General features: G+C 58.8%; 2 protein-coding genes across 5 annotated transcripts; one reads left to right on the top strand and one right to left on the bottom strand.

Annotated features, from left to right (window-relative positions):
* Window positions 1-16: 16 nt before the first annotated feature.
* Window positions 17-4,817, bottom strand: TK1 (thymidine kinase 1). 2 transcript variants are annotated; one of them, XM_039501754.1, is made up of 7 exons: window positions 4,696-4,817; window positions 4,584-4,615; window positions 3,851-3,964; window positions 3,336-3,429; window positions 2,810-2,899; window positions 2,609-2,728; window positions 17-2,479 (listed from the first exon to the last, which is right to left on the bottom strand). In XM_039501754.1, the coding sequence occupies exons 1-7, from the start codon at window positions 4,759-4,761 to the stop codon at window positions 2,294-2,296; spliced, it is 702 nt and encodes a 233-aa protein (XP_039357688.1). In that variant the 5' UTR covers window positions 4,762-4,817; the 3' UTR covers window positions 17-2,293. The 2 variants fall into 2 exon arrangements, with proteins under 2 accessions (XP_039357688.1, XP_039357689.1); XM_039501755.1 differs by lacking the exon at window positions 4,584-4,615 and having other exon boundaries at window positions 4,696-4,762.
* Window positions 4,818-6,596: 1,779 nt separating this feature from the next.
* AFMID (arylformamidase) lies at window positions 6,597-13,484 on the top strand. 3 transcript variants are annotated; one of them, XM_039501901.1, is made up of 11 exons: window positions 6,597-6,735; window positions 7,435-7,525; window positions 8,700-8,804; window positions 8,922-8,970; window positions 9,220-9,305; window positions 9,384-9,456; window positions 9,847-9,944; window positions 10,612-10,690; window positions 11,168-11,303; window positions 12,584-12,688; window positions 13,057-13,484. In XM_039501901.1, exons 1-11 carry the CDS (start codon window positions 6,679-6,681, stop codon window positions 13,084-13,086), a joined length of 909 nt encoding a protein of 302 aa, XP_039357835.1. In that variant the 5' UTR covers window positions 6,597-6,678; the 3' UTR covers window positions 13,087-13,484. The 3 variants fall into 3 exon arrangements, with proteins under 3 accessions (XP_039357835.1, XP_039357833.1, XP_039357834.1); XM_039501899.1 differs by lacking the exon at window positions 6,597-6,735 and adding an exon at window positions 6,872-6,934; XM_039501900.1 differs by lacking the exons at window positions 6,597-6,735; window positions 7,435-7,525 and adding an exon at window positions 6,874-6,934.
* The last annotated feature ends 2,070 nt before the right edge of the window (window positions 13,485-15,554 follow it).

The following is a 15,554-nucleotide window of genomic DNA, read 5'->3' as shown; positions in this document are numbered from 1 at the left end:
CTGTCCTGAAGAGCCAAGAAATGCATAATCATTGCACAGACCTATTTTTAGCACAGCTCCAGTGTGCCCCCCCTGCACCCACAGGGGTTAGGGAATTTGAGAGTGGTTACACAAGCAGGCAGTTCCCATAAAGAAGCCACCTGACAGTGCTTCTAGCACACACCCCCTGTCAGCAGAGCATGAGTACAGCTGCCCCCAGAAGCCTGAGAAGAGGCCTCAGCCAGAGCAGTGTGACTGTGGCATTAATACACATTACATGGAGTTTCATTAAATTATTTAATTTAAAACTCACCCCTGCACTTACAGACCCACTGAACCATTAGGCAGCTGCCCACACCAAGGGATGAGCCCCCCCTCCAAGGCTAATGGTGCAGCCTTATGCACATTAAACTCCCCCCCCCCTTTTTTTTAGTAAGCAGCTCTAGAACCAAGCAGGAATTCTTCAGTCACAGCTTGTAGAGTCTCCCCCCAAAGCAGCAATGGAGGTATTTAAAATTAGCAGCAGCCATACTACACCTGGCAGGTGAGCTTCATAAAGATGGTCAAACTTGCTGCTTCCAGGCCCTGTTTGGGTTAGGATAAATGCAGCTGCTGTAAGGGGTGAGGGAAATGGGCTGAAGAGAACTTCCTGGTGCCAGGCCAGTGGTTAACAGAGGGCCTTGTGTCACAAAGCAGCAAGCCTGGGCTGCAGGAAAGGAGGTTAGAGCAGCTAGCGCATTCTCCAGAGAATGGAAGGGAAGGGCTGGCCTGGCCTAGCAATTATCAAAATGCTACATCTGCCTTAGGGAAAGGGCTTTGGCCCACACGCTGTTATGGCAGCAAGGAAGCAGCAGGGAATGATCCCAAGCTTTAGAGAGAAAGGGGAAGAGAAGATTTGCTAAGGATACAGGAGGAAATTTAAGTCAAAGTGGAGATCATCTGCCTGTTACCTTCGAGAGACCCTCATTTAAACATCTGGTTCTAGGGACAGCACAGAGACATCCCTCTGGGAGATTAAAAATAATGCTCAGCAGAGGCAGCTTTCAGATTTACTACACAATAAGGGGTGGGGCACTCACCAGCAATGCTACTCAAAGCCCCTGCCTGCACTAATCTTTACTCCCTCTAGTAGAGGGACAGAGCACATCCTTTCCATCAGGACACAGGGCTTTTAGACCCCGCTCTACAAACTCTTCTTAGGCAAGTAAGCAGCTGTGCACAGTGGTATTAGCAGAATTAGGCTCCACTGAAGCAGATGCTGCCCTTTAACATCAGCCCCAGCTCCACCTCACCTCAGGAGAGCATTGTTTTCAGTTAGTCTGTGTTAAGAGCTTGGACACCATGGCTGGAGGGGTGACTATTCTCCACTCTCATTAGGGGGGGATGCAGGGAGGAGCAGGGCCTCGCTCCTTGAGTTAGTACAGCTGAAACTAAAAACAGAACCCCCACCTAACCCTAAAAATAAACACATCATCAAGGCCACCTCCACTGCTGGTAACAGTAAAAACCCTTGGAATGGAACAGCCCTGATTGAGAGCAACTTTTAGTCACTTAGCAAGTATAATTGGACAGCCACTGAAGTGCAACAGGGGAGGGAGAACTAATTACAGCTGCCTGCCAGAGAGGGGATGGAGGCAGCCGCACATAAGCATTGTTAGAGGGGAAACTGAAGTTTGGGAGGGAAAATAATGGCTGGGGTGTCGTGATAGCAGGAGAAGACACTAATAGGGATGGGAGGACTGAGGCTGTTTACCTTAGAATGGAGTAAGAGGCAATATAATGAAGGGGCTAAAGCAATGAGGTCCTCCTGCCCCAGTGTCACCTAGGGACTGGGCATCCCCAGGCAGCAAGTCAGACCCATGAGCTAGTTAGGAACAGGCAAGGTCCTTAAGAACACAAGCAAAACCCAGCAACAGCATCAGGGAAGGAGGTCAAAAGTGCTCAAGAGGTAACCAGGAGTTGGAGGAATTCATTACTCAGAAGCCTGGACAGATGGGTGTATTGGGAAGTCCCACACTCAGGGACAAGGGTATGTTGCAGTGTGACTGCCTCCGTAAGTGCCTCCCATTTCTTGCCCACATCCCAGGGCAGAGGACTTTCCCCTTGGTTGCTTGCCTGACTCCTGTTTGTCACTGTTCTCCTCTTTTGTCCCTTCTATGTGGAGGCTTGCCTGGTTCTTTGTAGCTCAGCACACAACAAGCAGCAGTTAGGTTGGGCAGGTAGCATTGGGAGGCCATGAGACAGCTCCAGGCTGAACAGAGGGGAAAGCCAGCTTTAAAGAAGCCCCAAAGTTGTAGTCTCTAGCCTCCCCTGCTCAGTTTGCTGGGCTCCACTGCATCTGTCGCGAAGCCAGGACCTTTCGGGAGGCTATGGCATCCACCTGTTTGGCCCCCACAGGCAGGTTCTCTTTGTTTTCTGGCCCAGCCTGCTGAGGTCGCTTCCTGAAGTAGCAGACACGGCAGACTGAGTGATACTTGTCTGACCCTCCAATGACTTCAACCTGGCAAGAGAGAGTAGGTTAGAAGAGAATGCTCCTTCCTCCTGTATGAGCTCACCATGGGCAGGGCAGGTCACCTCACAGGTGCCTTCGAGGCCCTGTCAGAGTGGTCTTTGTTCCCTAGAATCTTACCTCCCTCTCAGTGCCCAGCCTCTTAGTGTATGAAGCCTCCCGGTAACACTCCATGCATACAGCATTCAGCTTCACTACGCTCTCTGCCAAGGGGACCAGGTTCAGGATGCTGCCAAATGCCTGCAGCAAAGAGACAGGCTATTTGGTACAGAGATAAGAACTCAGAAGGATCCAGTTACCCATTGCTGAAAGAGAAATTACCTTCCTTTGGAAGGTCCCATCGAGGGCAGCAACGATTACCGTCTTCCCTGCATTGGCCATCGCCTCGCAGAACTCCACAATGTCTGGGAACTAGACAGGGTATAAAGAGGACAGCGTCAGTGAGGAGAGTGCAGAGGAAGGAGCATGGGCAGCTTCAAATGCTGCAGATAGCCTTGAATTCAGAAATGTCCCCACAACAGCAGGACAGGGCAGGGCAGGGCATTGGCTAGGAAGCTACAGCAACATTACCTGAGCAAAGGAGGCAAGGAGAGTCTTCACAGTTCAGACTAAACATGGTAGGTTTAGCTGCCCACAGGACCCGTACCAAGGCTACAAGGAGGGATGATGGCACTAGACCACACAAATGTGGCTGGACAAGAACTCTGCACAAGACCATTTTACCGATTAACACAGAGGGTCTAAGATTCTTCTCTGCACTTCCCATCTTACATGACATGGGGCCCCTTCTAGGCAAATTGCTGGTTATTGGACAGGAGACAGCAGCAAACAAGCATTGAGAACTTACAAACTGGCCTTCGTCAATACCAATCACAGCTGAACCAAGCGCCTCCTGCTGCACATCTTTGAGATAACACGCTGAAAGAGCCTCCATGGTATTCCTGCAAGGAAGGGTCAGCACACAGTGATTGGTCAACCATACAGGAGAGCGCTATTAAAAACAAGGGCTCAAGCACAGGTAACAGCTGTTTTGAGACAGGTCATCATTCCGGGGCTAAAAGCTGTGCCACTTACACACGGTGCAGTTGCCAACCAGCTAGCTGTACGAAAAGACGTCCTATACTACAGCTAAACAGCAGCAAGCTGAAAGCAGCATTCTATGGAGGGGCACAGGGCTGCAGAGTCATGCCTAAACACCCCATTGAAGGCAGGGCCAATGGCCTGTACAGAACAAAGGAGACAACTTCAAGCTTGTAAGCCAAGTTCTCTATAGTTTCCCTTATTAGAAGGGAACAGTCAAGCTGCAGCAGTCAGATGATTATCCTCCCTGCTAATGGGGGGATATCCATGGCAGCAGCTCACCTGTCATGCGTGGAGACCCCATTGGTGCAGTAACGAGTGTCCTTGGCATACTTTATCACCAGGCATTTGTACTGTGCAATCTGGAATCTGCGGACCCGGCGCATGAGTTCTGTGCTACAAAAGAGTGTCACAATGAACCACATCACGCACAGGGGCTAGTACATGGGGGGAATGGACATTACCCCAAGGATCTTCCCACAGTCCATTAGTGGCAGCACAGGAGACAGCGAGGTCTAGCACACCGAACACATACTGGGAGCCAAGGAGACAACAGTGGCCTCACCATGAGGCTGTCAGCCTATCTGGGGGGGTAACACAACAGCAGTGTCTCTCCCCCAGTAAGGGGGCTGGGCTCCTACTCACCAACACCCCACAAACCAGTAGCAGCAGCTCGAGCCCGTCACTCCCTTGTGCCCGGAGGGGAGCCCCTGGCTGAGCCCCAGCAGAGGCTGGGTAGGCAGCAGCTCAGTGCCAGAGGTTTAAAGGCCCGTCTGGCCGGGCTGCAGGGTGCCCCGGGGCCCGCCCCATGGCCGGACAGGCGGGGTGGCTCGGTAGCTGCGCCCCGAGAGCCAGAGAGCGGGGCAGGGGCAGCAGCCAGGGCCCAAGCGCTGTAGGCCCAGCAGCAGACCCCCCCCCCACCTGACGGGGACCGCTCCGGCCGCAGGCGGGTCCCTGGTGCGAGGGGACCCCCAGCCCCCCAAACCCCGGCGAGAGCCCCCCCAAACCCCGGTACCTTTTCCCGGAGAACATGGGCCCGAAAATCACCTGCGGAGACAGGAAACACGGGGTGAGACCCGGGCAGGGGCACCCGCAGCGCGCCCCCGCCCCGGCGCCCGAGCACCCACCTGGATCTGGCCGCGCGCCTTGGCGGGCGAGCCGGGCTGCACCCCGGGCACGTTCAGGCAGCTCATCCCGCCGGTCCTGAGTGAATGAAGCCGCGCGCGCGATCCGCTCGCTTAAACCCCACCGGCACAGACCAATCAGGAGAGGCCACGCCCCTCCCGCTCACTTCGGCGACCAATCAGGACCACGGCGGGAAATTTCACCCAAGCACCAAGAGGCGGCCTGTCCCGGTGCATGATGGGAAAGGGATTGGTTCCCCCCAATACCCCCCCTCTCGGAGTAGTTCTCAGCGTCCCCCGACTGTGGGTGGTGCCCCGCTTCCCCCAGGATCCCGGCCTCGGACCCCCCCCGGTCCCCCCAGGATCCCGGCCTCGGCCCCCGCTTCCCCAGGATCCCGGCCTCGGCCCCCGGTCCCCAGGATCCCGGCCTCGGACCCCGGTCCCCCAGGATCCCGGCCTCGGACCCCCGCTTCCCCAGGATCCCGGCCTCGCCCCAGTCCCCCAGGATCCCGGCCTCAGACCCCGGTCCCCCAGGATCCCGCCCCCGCTTCCCCCAGGATCCCGGCCTCGCCCCCCGCTTCCCCAGGATCCCGGCCTCGGACCCCGGTCCCCCTAGGATCCCGGCCTCAGACCCCGGTCCCCCAGGATCCCGGCCTCGGACCCCAGTCCCCTCAGGATCCCGGCCTCAGACCCCCGCTTCCCCAGGATCCCGGCCTCGGACCCCGCTTCCCCAGGATCCCGGCCTCGCCCCCGGTCCCCAGGATCCCGGCCTCGGACCCCCGGTCCCCCAGGATCCCGCCCCCGCTTCCCCAGGATCCCGGCCTCGCCCCCCGCTTCCCCAGGATCCCGGCCTCGGACCCCGGTCCCCCAGGATCCCGGCCTCAGACCCCGGTCCCCAGGATCCCGGCCCCGCTTCCCCAGGATCCCGGCCTCGGACCCCCGGTCCCCAGGATCCCGGCCTCAGACCCCGGTCCCCCAGGATCCCGGCCCCCGCTTCGCCCAGGATCCCGGCCTCAGCCCCCGCTTCCCCAGGATCCCGGCCTCGGACCCCTCCGGTCCCCAGGATCCCGGCCCCCCTTCGCCCAGGATCCCGACCTCGGCCCCCGCTTCCCCAGGATCCCGGCCTCAGACCCCGGTCCCCAGGATCCCGGCCTCGGACCCCAGTCCCCCAGGATCCCGGCCCCCGCTTCGCCCAGGATCCCGGCCTCGGACCCCCGCTTCCCCAGGATCCCGGCCTCGACTCCCCCCGTCCCCCAGGATCCCGGCCTCGGCCCACCCCGGCCCCCAGGATCCCGGCCTTGGACCCCCGCTTCCCCCAGGATCCCGGCCTCGGACCCCCCCGCTTCCCCCAGGATCCCGGCCTCGACTCGCTTCCCGCTTCCCCCAGGATCCCGGCCTCGGACCCCCCCAGGATCCCAGCCTCGGATCCTCCGGCCCCCAGGACCCCGGCCTCGGACCCCCCCGCTTCCCCCAGGATCCCGGCCTCGACTCGCCTCCCGCTTCCCCCAGGATCCCGGCCTCGGCCCCCTCGGCGCCCCCAGGATCCCGGCCTCGGACCCCCCCGTTCCTCCCAGGATCCCGGCCTCGGACCCCCCCGCTTCCCCCAGGATCCCGGCCTCGACTCGCTTCCCGCTTCCCCCAGGATCCCGGCCTCGGACCCCCCCAGGATCCCAGCCTCGGACATATACACCCCGGGTTCCCCCCGGATCCCAGGTCCGACAGGCTATTCCCAGCGGAGCCTCGCAAGCCTGTAACCGGGGGTGGACGGGAAGGAGCCGGGAAGAGTCCGTGTGTGTGACCCGCACCGAGTCACCGCAAGGCGCAGGAGGGGAGGGGTGCAGGGATTGGCGGGTTGATACAAATCCAGTAGAAGGAACAAGGTCTTTGTTATCTGGCCGCTCTGGGGGCAGGGGGTCCCGCCAGCTGTCTACACTGGGGAGCTGCCCAAAGGGGTCACGGCCGGGCCAGTCCCCCGTGCCCGAGAGCATGGGGACCGGGGAGGAAGGGGGCAGGGCCGCCACCGCCTGCAGAACTCGTGTTTCGGTGAGTCCCGCAGCACCTTCCTGAGTTTGGTACCAGCTTGGGGGCTCCCACAATCCCTCCGCCCTCCGGAGCAGCCAATGGGGACCAGGCCAGCCCCGGCACGCATTGGTTTGCGCTGGTCACATGCAGAGAGACAGCACCCGGTGCGGGTCGCAGGCTGAGCCTGGGCATGGGGAGGTGGCAAGACATGACACAGGAGGTGAGGGGAGGGGGCACTGAGTGGGGGTGGGGGAGGCTGCAGACTAGAGTATCCGCCAGGAGGAGGGGTAATTCGGAGTGACTTTCTTTGGGACTCTCAGGACATGGGGATCAAAAGTCCAGGGAACAGTTCCGTTATTATCTTGGGGACTGACACCACTGGTGGTGTGTGACCCTCTCCTCCCAGCTTTGCCAGTGCCCCTCAGTCCCAGCCTGCAACTCCCTGGTCCCTGTTATTCCAGCCCTGGGCTCCTCCCCTCTTCCCATGTCTCTCAATCCGGACCCACTGTCCCCTGCTATTCCAGCCTGAGGTTGTTAATGCTGGGAGCCAGGTACACATTCTGTTTGCCTTTTCTCTGGGTGGATCCTGCTCTGTCCCTCTCTCCAGTCCCACAAACACCAGCTTTGTAGGACCAGGAACTCATCTGCAGGCAAGAAGATAAAAATCTAGCTGTGCTGGCCCCATTCTGTGTGTCTAGATTTGTGCTGTGTTCCCTGCAGGAGCTAGAGAAGCAGTATGCCCCCAGCCGGTGGTCTCACCGCATGGAGAAGGAGGCTGTGATAGAGGCCCATGTCAGGGAGGTGACTGAAGGTAAAGGGCCAGCAGGTTTTGCCAGGGGGTAAGCTTCCCACAGAGCAGAGGGTGGAGAAATGGAGCAGATGTGACACATGCTGTGCCAAGACAGCATCTCAGCTGCAGAGTAGCATATAGCACTGCTTAGAGCTGGGGGGTGCTGGCAGGTTACTAGGGGAGCTTCCGGACCCAGACTTGTCCCTGTGCTCTGTCTGCTCTGTTCTATTTGTTTGCTGATGCTTGTGCTTGGATTCTGTGAGACACAAGTCCAAAGAGAGCCCCAACCCCAAAGAGCTGGCAGAGAAGAGAAAGACCCCCATGGCGGGACCCACTAGTCACCCAAACAGGGTGATTTGGGGCCTTTGTTTTTGTGACAAACTGGGAATGTTCTTAATGTTTTCTCTGTATACTGTGGGGGGGGCTCAGTTCCTGGCCGACCCTCTGTCGCCTGGCAACTAATGGCCAGGCCCTTCCCCCTGCAAGGGGATGCTAAAGGGTGGGGGGGGAAACAAAGAGGTCAAGTGACCTCCTGGCCCGGGAAAGGAACTGAACAGAGGAGGAGGGGCTGGAGCTGGCTGGGGACGAGGAGTGAAGTGCAGATGTGAGGGTCTGGCTCACTGCCCCCCAGAATGGATCCGGCCGAAGGGTCCCATTCGCTGTACCTACAAGCTCTGTTTTAGACCGTGTTCCGGTCATCGAATAAACCTCTGTGTTACTGGCTGGCTGAGAGTCACGTCTGACTGCAAAGTGGGGTGCAGGACCCTCTGGCTCCCCCAGGACCCCTGCCTGCGCGGACTCGCTGTGGGAAGCGCACGGAGGGGCAGAGGATGCTGAATGCTCCAAGGAGAGACCCAGGAGGTGAAGCCGTGGGAGCTTCTTGCCCTGGAGACAGTCTGCTCCGAGGGAGAGGAGGCTCCCCAAAGTCCTGACTGGCTTTGTGGGGAGCAGCTCCAGAGCATCGCCCGGGGACTCCGGGACAGTTTGTAAATTACCAACTCCCTTGTGGGCCCCACAGAAGCAGGTGGGGATTTAAGAGGTTTGGACGGCAGGGCGGTGGCTTAGCAAAGGGGGATGCAGTTCCGGAGAGCTGAGAGACAGAGAGTCTGGGAGCCAGGGAGGGGTGAGGGGGCTGCTTGCCTGCTGCACCATGGAGCAGCCAGTGTATGTGGTTTGTCCTCCGTTTCTCTCACAGGCACCAGGAGGGCCCAGGCCACCATGCAGACCCTGCTGCATGTCCCTTATGGGGGCAGTGATGGGGAGAAACTGGACATTTACTTACCCACAGATCCCTCTGGAGGTGAATGGGGAGAGGCGGGGGCGGGGGATGAAAGCAAGAGGAGCTGGGAGAACAGGGAGGGGGGAAGTGGAGGGAACATGCCTTGCCTGCCAGCTTACCCCTTGTTGTTCCGTGCAGCCTTCCCACTCGTCCTGTACATCCACGGTGGATACTGGCAGTTTTTAAGGTGAGGCAAGTCCTTTTCAGGGAGTTAGTTGTGGGCGGGGGAACCTGTGTGAGGGGCTCAGCCCCAGCCCCAGCGCTTCCCCCTCAGAAGTAAAAAGAGTTGAAGCTAGGCCTGTCCTGGGTGCTGCAGGGCCAATGGGCAGATAATCGCTGCCCTTGGGGTGTCTCTGTGGCTGGCCCTGTCTCGGGAGCTGCTCCGCTATAGCCCAAGCTGTTGAGCATGTGACTCACCAGTGTTTCTCTTCCCCAGTAAGGAGGTGTCGGGCTTTATAGCGCCCCCTCTGGTGACACAGGGCATTGCAGTGGCAGTGGTTGGCTATGATGTGGCTCCGAAAGGTAAGGGGTTCCAGAAGTGGGACCAGCATCTCCTCTCCTCGGCCCTGTGGCCCCTCTCACTTTGTGCTCTCTGCCTAGGCCACTTGGATGTGATGGTGGCGCAGGTCCGGCGCAGCGTGGCCTTCATTGTGCAGCAGTATTCAAAGACCAGGTAGGGCAGCAAATAGCTCCTGGGCACTCATTCTGTGTCCCTGCCAACCTGGCAGGAGGAGGCCACGTCAAGGCAGATCATGCTGAAGGCATTTCACGCAGCATTAGGGAACTGTGGTAGTGAGTACGTGTGGATGGACCCTGAGGAGTAGGAGTCTGGAGACATGCACTACTGTACCCTCCTCTCGGTGGGGTGGGGGACTGGAGCAGATGAGAACTGATCCGGCTCTTCTGACCCCACTGCTAGGAACGCTGCCACGTTCATACTCTGACTCTGTCAGGCTGTGCAGACTCCTCCGTTCCAAAGGGGAGCCCCACAGCTGGGTGCGCAGACACCGGTCCCCCTACCTCCCCGCTCACAGCTCCTTCTGTCTACCCTCGCCCTGTCTAGCGGTGTTTACCTGTGCGGACACTCAGCAGGGGCTCACCTGGCAGCCATGGTGCTCTCAACTGACTGGGAGGAGTACGGAGTGACACCAGACATAAAAGGTAGCGCCTGGTTTCCCCAGGGACCCTCACCACCCCTCCCCTGTGCTCCATGCCCCATAAAGCAGGGTTTGCTCATTTGATTGGCTCACTGAGTCATGATGCGTTACACCCCTTTCCACTCCAGCCACGTGGCTCTGTTCTGCTGAGATGTGAGGAGAGCAGAGTGTTTCTGTGTTCCAAAGCAGCATATAATGCAATGGACTCTGCCTGACAGCCTCCTTTGCCCACGTCTGTAGTGTGGTAGCAACGAGCAGCCAGGGCCCCATAGTACCAGGCACTGTACGAACATGTAATCGATCATCTCTGCCCCAAGACTCTTTCTGTTGATTTGTGAGACTGGAGACCCCATGGGGATACAACAAACAGACAGTGGGAGCACAAGGGAACCACATTGTGTCTCTTTCTCCAAGCTCCCAGGTGCCATCTCTCCCTCCAGGCCTGAGCATGCAGTGTCCTCCAGAGCATGCTTACTGGCGTGGCCCTGCCAGGGCCTTCAGGGGTAGGTGTCTCACCCTGCCTTGAGCAGTGACCTGGGAAAATTGCGGTGAGGTACAGGCCGGAGAGGAAATTTCCCCTACGCTGGGGAATGGGGCAGGCTGCTGTGAGCCGTAGGGTCCCACAAGCCAGGCGAGGCCCTCACACAGATTAGGGTGTTTTTATTTTCCAGGAGCTTTTCTGGTGAGTGGAGTCTATGACCTCGAACCCATCACGCACACCTCCGTGAACAACCTGCTCCATGTGAGCCGGTGAGCGCCCTGGGGTCCAGAGCCAGCACGCCCTCCAGTGAGACAGCCATGGAACTCATGATCAGAAACACACAGGCAGCTTGCCCCTGCCTGCATGGCCCCTTGCCCCTGTACCCCCTGCCCATGGGCATGCACCAGATCATGCATTCCCCTGCTCCAGCCCACACGCACACACTCTGCCAATACAGCCTGCACCCGCCCCCTTCTAACACCTGGGCAGTACGACACAAACCTGGGTACGTGCGCACCCCTTGTATGCACAGGCTGTGCACACCCTGCTCCTGCCTACACATCCTGGGTGTGCATACTCAGCCCCTCCCCGGGCACACACAGGCAGGACAGGTATGTGGTGTGCAGTGTGAACATGAGGACTGGCTTCCCCTGTGCCCAGAGGAAAGTTCCTCCCCCCCATAGTGGGGTGACAGGGCTCCTCCCCTGCAGGTCTGACTGCTCTGCAGTGACACTGTCTCTACCCAGGGAGGTCGCCCGGAGGAACAGCCCCGTCCTGTGCGTGACAGCAGCGACGCCTGCCAGGAAGGCCTGTGAGGTGCTGATCGCTGTGGCCCAACACGACTCGCCAGAGTTCCACAGACAATCCCAAGAGTATTTCCAGGTGCTGCTCCCAGCAGCCCCATCGTCTTTACTGTTTCATGGCCGCGTGTGTGTGAGGGGAAGTCAGCGGCAGGACCCCAGCCCAACTCACTAGACTCTTTCCACCCCTGCTTGCAGGTGTCCCAGGATATTAGAGACACAGGGAGTGAGAGAATCTCTTTTATGGGACCAGCTTCTGTTGGTGCAGTAGACCAGACCTGAAGAAGAGCTCTGTGCAGCTCAGATGCTTGTCTCTCCCCAGCAGGAGGTGGTCCCATAAACGATTTTACCTCCCCCACCTTGTTTCTCTTCACACCCTTGCTACATGGCACCCAGCTGGAAACCTCTCTGGGGTCTCCTGTCCGTAAGCAGCTGGGGCTTTGTGCCCTGGCTGGTCACTTTCTGCACCCCTAGATTTTCCCTAAAGGTCTGGGCGATGGGGTGGAGACGTGCCGGCTGGCTAGGGCAGGATGGATTTAGCAAGCTGCCGTGGACACAAGTAGTTGGACTGGCTCTGCCTGAGCTGGAGTCCTTGAGGTAACCCCTAACTGGCGGCAGGTTCAAGCCAGGGGGTCCCAGATACAGGGAGAAGGCCTCTAGCCAGGGCTGGAGGTATCCTAGGCAGAGCTACCCAGGGGCAGCCAGAGCAGGAGGGGATTTGCTCAGCTCAGAGAGCTAGTCTGTGCCCCAGGGGCATTTGCTTTCCACCCCTTCCTTCAGTGGGCAGTGACTGCCTGAAATAGGTGCACTTTGCAGGCTGCCCCACTTCAGGCCTGGCTTTCCTTCCAGTTTATAAGCTAAGCAGGTTCTGGTGGGGCCAGAGCTTGGATGGGAGACTACAAGAGCTGGACCAGACAGCAAAGAACAAGGAACCAGATCCCGAAGGGTGGTGGGATACTCTGTGCTGTCATTTGCCTCTTGGGAGAATGGCCCAGAATGACTCTCACGCAGCAGGGGGACCCATTGCTTAGTGCTGCCTGGCCCCACTCAGCCTCCCATCCAAGTGATAACTTAGTGGGGCTCACGGGGGATGGAGGCATAACAGGAGACTCCCACCGCAGTGAGGGATCCAGCACAGGGGAGATCTTCCCGGGGGAATGTGGGGCTAGTTTCTGTGATGGGCCTGTTTGCTCAGGGAGAGGATGCCCCACTCCCTGCTAGGTGGCACTTGCTCCAGGTGGGAGCTCTTGGGGCGGGGCTGCTGCTTCCATCTCCCTCGCTCCTGCGTGGAGGAGCAGCCACCTCCTCTCTGAAGTGCCTGGTCTTGTTCTTGACCTCGGCGCTGCTGTCTCTTCCCTCCAGGCCTTGCGCTCAGCTGGCTGGAGCGTCTCTTTGCTGGACATTGCTGACACGGATCACTTTGACGTCATTGAGAAGTTATCCCAGGGGGGCTATATCCTGACTCAGGTAAGGGGGTGGGTGGGCTCCCTGTGGGCACTAGGGCACCACAGCTCTTGTGGGCTTGGCTCAGGGTTGGAGAGCACCAGCCAAGATCAGCTTGGCCAGGGGGAGGCTGCCTCCTAGAGTTAGTGCCGCCTGGCGATTCCGATACTGGTCTGTGGCTCAGCTGTGTCGGGGCCTGGTGCTGGGGCAGAGCTCTGCTCATTAGCGAAGCTGGCCAGGGTGTGGTCACCACTCGGCAAAGAGCAAGGGATGGATCAGTGTGGGGGGAAGCTGAGCGACTCATTCCTCTGTCCTGCTCACAGACCCCGCGCTGCAGCGAGCAAGGCCCAGCCGCCTGTTGTTTACGGGAGTCTTGTTCCTTAACATTTCAGGTGATTTTGAACATGATTTCAAGAGCTTGATTTGAAAGTGATGGGAGCAAAATGGAGGCTGCAAACCACAGTGCCACTGACAGTCAGTCACTGCCTGGTCCCCACGTGACCCTTCCTGTTCCTGGGGCAAGACTAGCATCTCCCTTGTGCAGCCCCGTCAGATGTGCCCCAGCTGCTTGGGACAGACATTTGCCTTTTCGGCCCCTCCCTGTCTATCTAGTTCCAGTTCTGTGCAATCCCTGATGCTGGCTGGAACAGGGAAGGGCCAGCTCTAGCGGGGCCTATTAGAATATTCTCAGTGGTGCCAGAGGTTTTTGTGCCAGGGTTGCTGGGCACATCACCCTTGTCACACAGGCTGACACCTGGCTGCAGCGTACTGGCCAGACAGTCCAGTGGGGCTCTCCCTGGCTGTCTGGCTCCACTGTGGGTTTGCCCCCTCACAGTTTCCCTGGAACTGGTTCTTGTGAATATTAAATAAAATCCGAACATAAATAACAGCTGCTGCTTTCCTATAAACCTCTCTCCTGGGGAAATGGCCTTGTCATAAATCCACCAGTGCAGGCAAGACACTATTACAGTATAAATCAACTGCTCCATCTCCTCCAAAACCACAGAGCTCTATCAGCTGAGCTAAAAGATTTCCCATCCTGGCAAAGTAGCTATGGGAGGGGTGTGGTTGGCATGTGCCATGCTCCGGTGATCCGGCCAGAGGGGATTATTTCACCTGGTATAGGCAACCATGGGGCTGCTCTAACATGCTCCAGGGCCCAAACCAGCTCCTGTTGCTTCCTGGTGGAAAGGTGAATAATGTTACCTTTGCCCCCTCTCTTCTCAGGTGAGCCGAGTGAAGCCTCGATGGGTGTAGGACCCTAGTTCACAGTATATTAGAGCCTGCTCTGGTCAGCGTGGGGGTACTGGTGCCCCGCGGCCCCGGATCGGGCTCTTTTGTTTGGTTTACGCCCCGCCAGCGTGAGGCTCCAGCTGGGTGCAGTGCTTCTGCTGGCCGGGGAGCCTCGTGCCACCACTTTCCTGACAATCACTGGCAGTTTCACCATGAGGACTGTTTGAGTCCCTGATGAGAGGGGGCCGTGGCAGTAGCAGGGAGTTTGTTGGCTAGGACCCTGCCCCCTCCACGCTGCTGTCCCCACAGGGCCTTGTACTACCGCCCATGCCAGCACTGGCTACATCCAGCGCTCCCCCTGAAATTAGGAGTGCCCAGGCCAGAATGTGTCAGCCCATCTCCTCCTTGGGTTACTGCCCCCTGTGCACCAACACACCCTCAACACCGACCCCTTGACTGCCCACCCCTGTGGGTCCAACACCCCACAGAGCCTGCCCCAGCAGCCCATGGCTAGTTTCTCTATAATGTATTCTATCCCCTGGAACAGCCCCAAAGGGGAGGAGCAAATGTGGCCTTGCCAAAGACCAGAGACAACATCCCCCAGGCTGCTGTGCACAGCCCCTCCCGGCCACCCCAGGAACTGCCCTGTCCCTCCTGCTGCCATGAGAGCACTGCCTGCTGCTTTGTCTGTCCCCTTAGCTCCTCCCCTCCTGTTCTTGTCATGGGGCAGGAGACACTGGGCCCACCCCCGTGTGAGATCCTACCCGCTTGTGGGGACCCCCAGCCTCTTACACCACTCACCATCACCTCTACCCTGGAACAGGTGATAATAGGGATCCCCAACCCCATGGAGCTGTCCCCAGAGAAGACTGGGGCAGCATCTCTGGGTGCCCCCAAGGCAGATGAGATAGGGCTGCAGGGGATCGTATCCAGGAGGCTCCTGTACTGTCATCAACTCTTAAGATGTTTGATGTTTTTCCTAAGCCCCAGCTCCTGGAGTCCTGGGATTGGGTGAGGATCTCCATTAGAAAGAAATGTAAGTGTCCATTCTGGGGGAGGGATCTGAGGGGATGGGGAAAAGTTTTAAAACGTGACCCATGAGTATCCTGAGAGCCAGGAGATGGAGAAAATGAGCCAAGCTTGTGATCTGGAGGGTGAGGGGTTGACTCCTGATTTCTGAACGCTTGGAGTTGCCAACCCTGCCTCTGGCACCCCTCTCCTGGGAACCCCTCTGTGCACCCCCCCATCCCCAGGAGTCTGGGGGCCCTGGCTGGAGGGATTAGGGAAGAGTTCCGGACTCTGCTCCAGAGGGGCCCAGCTGGGTTTGTTTCTGCCCCAGCCAGCATGGGCCAGACCTAGATAATTGGTCCCGCCTGGAGTGCAGGCACTAGATGACCTGGGCTCTGAGGTCCATTCCAGTGCTACCCTCCTCTGCAGGGAGCCCGGGTTCCCCCAGGGTCACAGCCCCTTTTGTCCCTGCAGTGGGGCTGCCCGTCTGACTGGCCGTAACCCGAAGCAGCAGAGCGCTGGCAGCCGATCCAGCCCCAGGCCCTGGCAGGGGAAGCGGCTGGCCAGGCTCTGCTCCACCCCGCGAGCTGCATAGCTCCGGCCCGCGGGGAGAGGGGCGCCAAGGCCACTTTCTGCGGCTCCCCCGCGC

Source organism: Mauremys reevesii, linkage group 15, assembly GCF_016161935.1.
Source record: "Mauremys reevesii isolate NIE-2019 linkage group 15, ASM1616193v1, whole genome shotgun sequence".
NCBI classification, from domain to species: Eukaryota; Metazoa; Chordata; order Testudines; family Geoemydidae; genus Mauremys; species Mauremys reevesii.
This window is presented reverse-complemented; position numbering and strand designations above follow the sequence as displayed.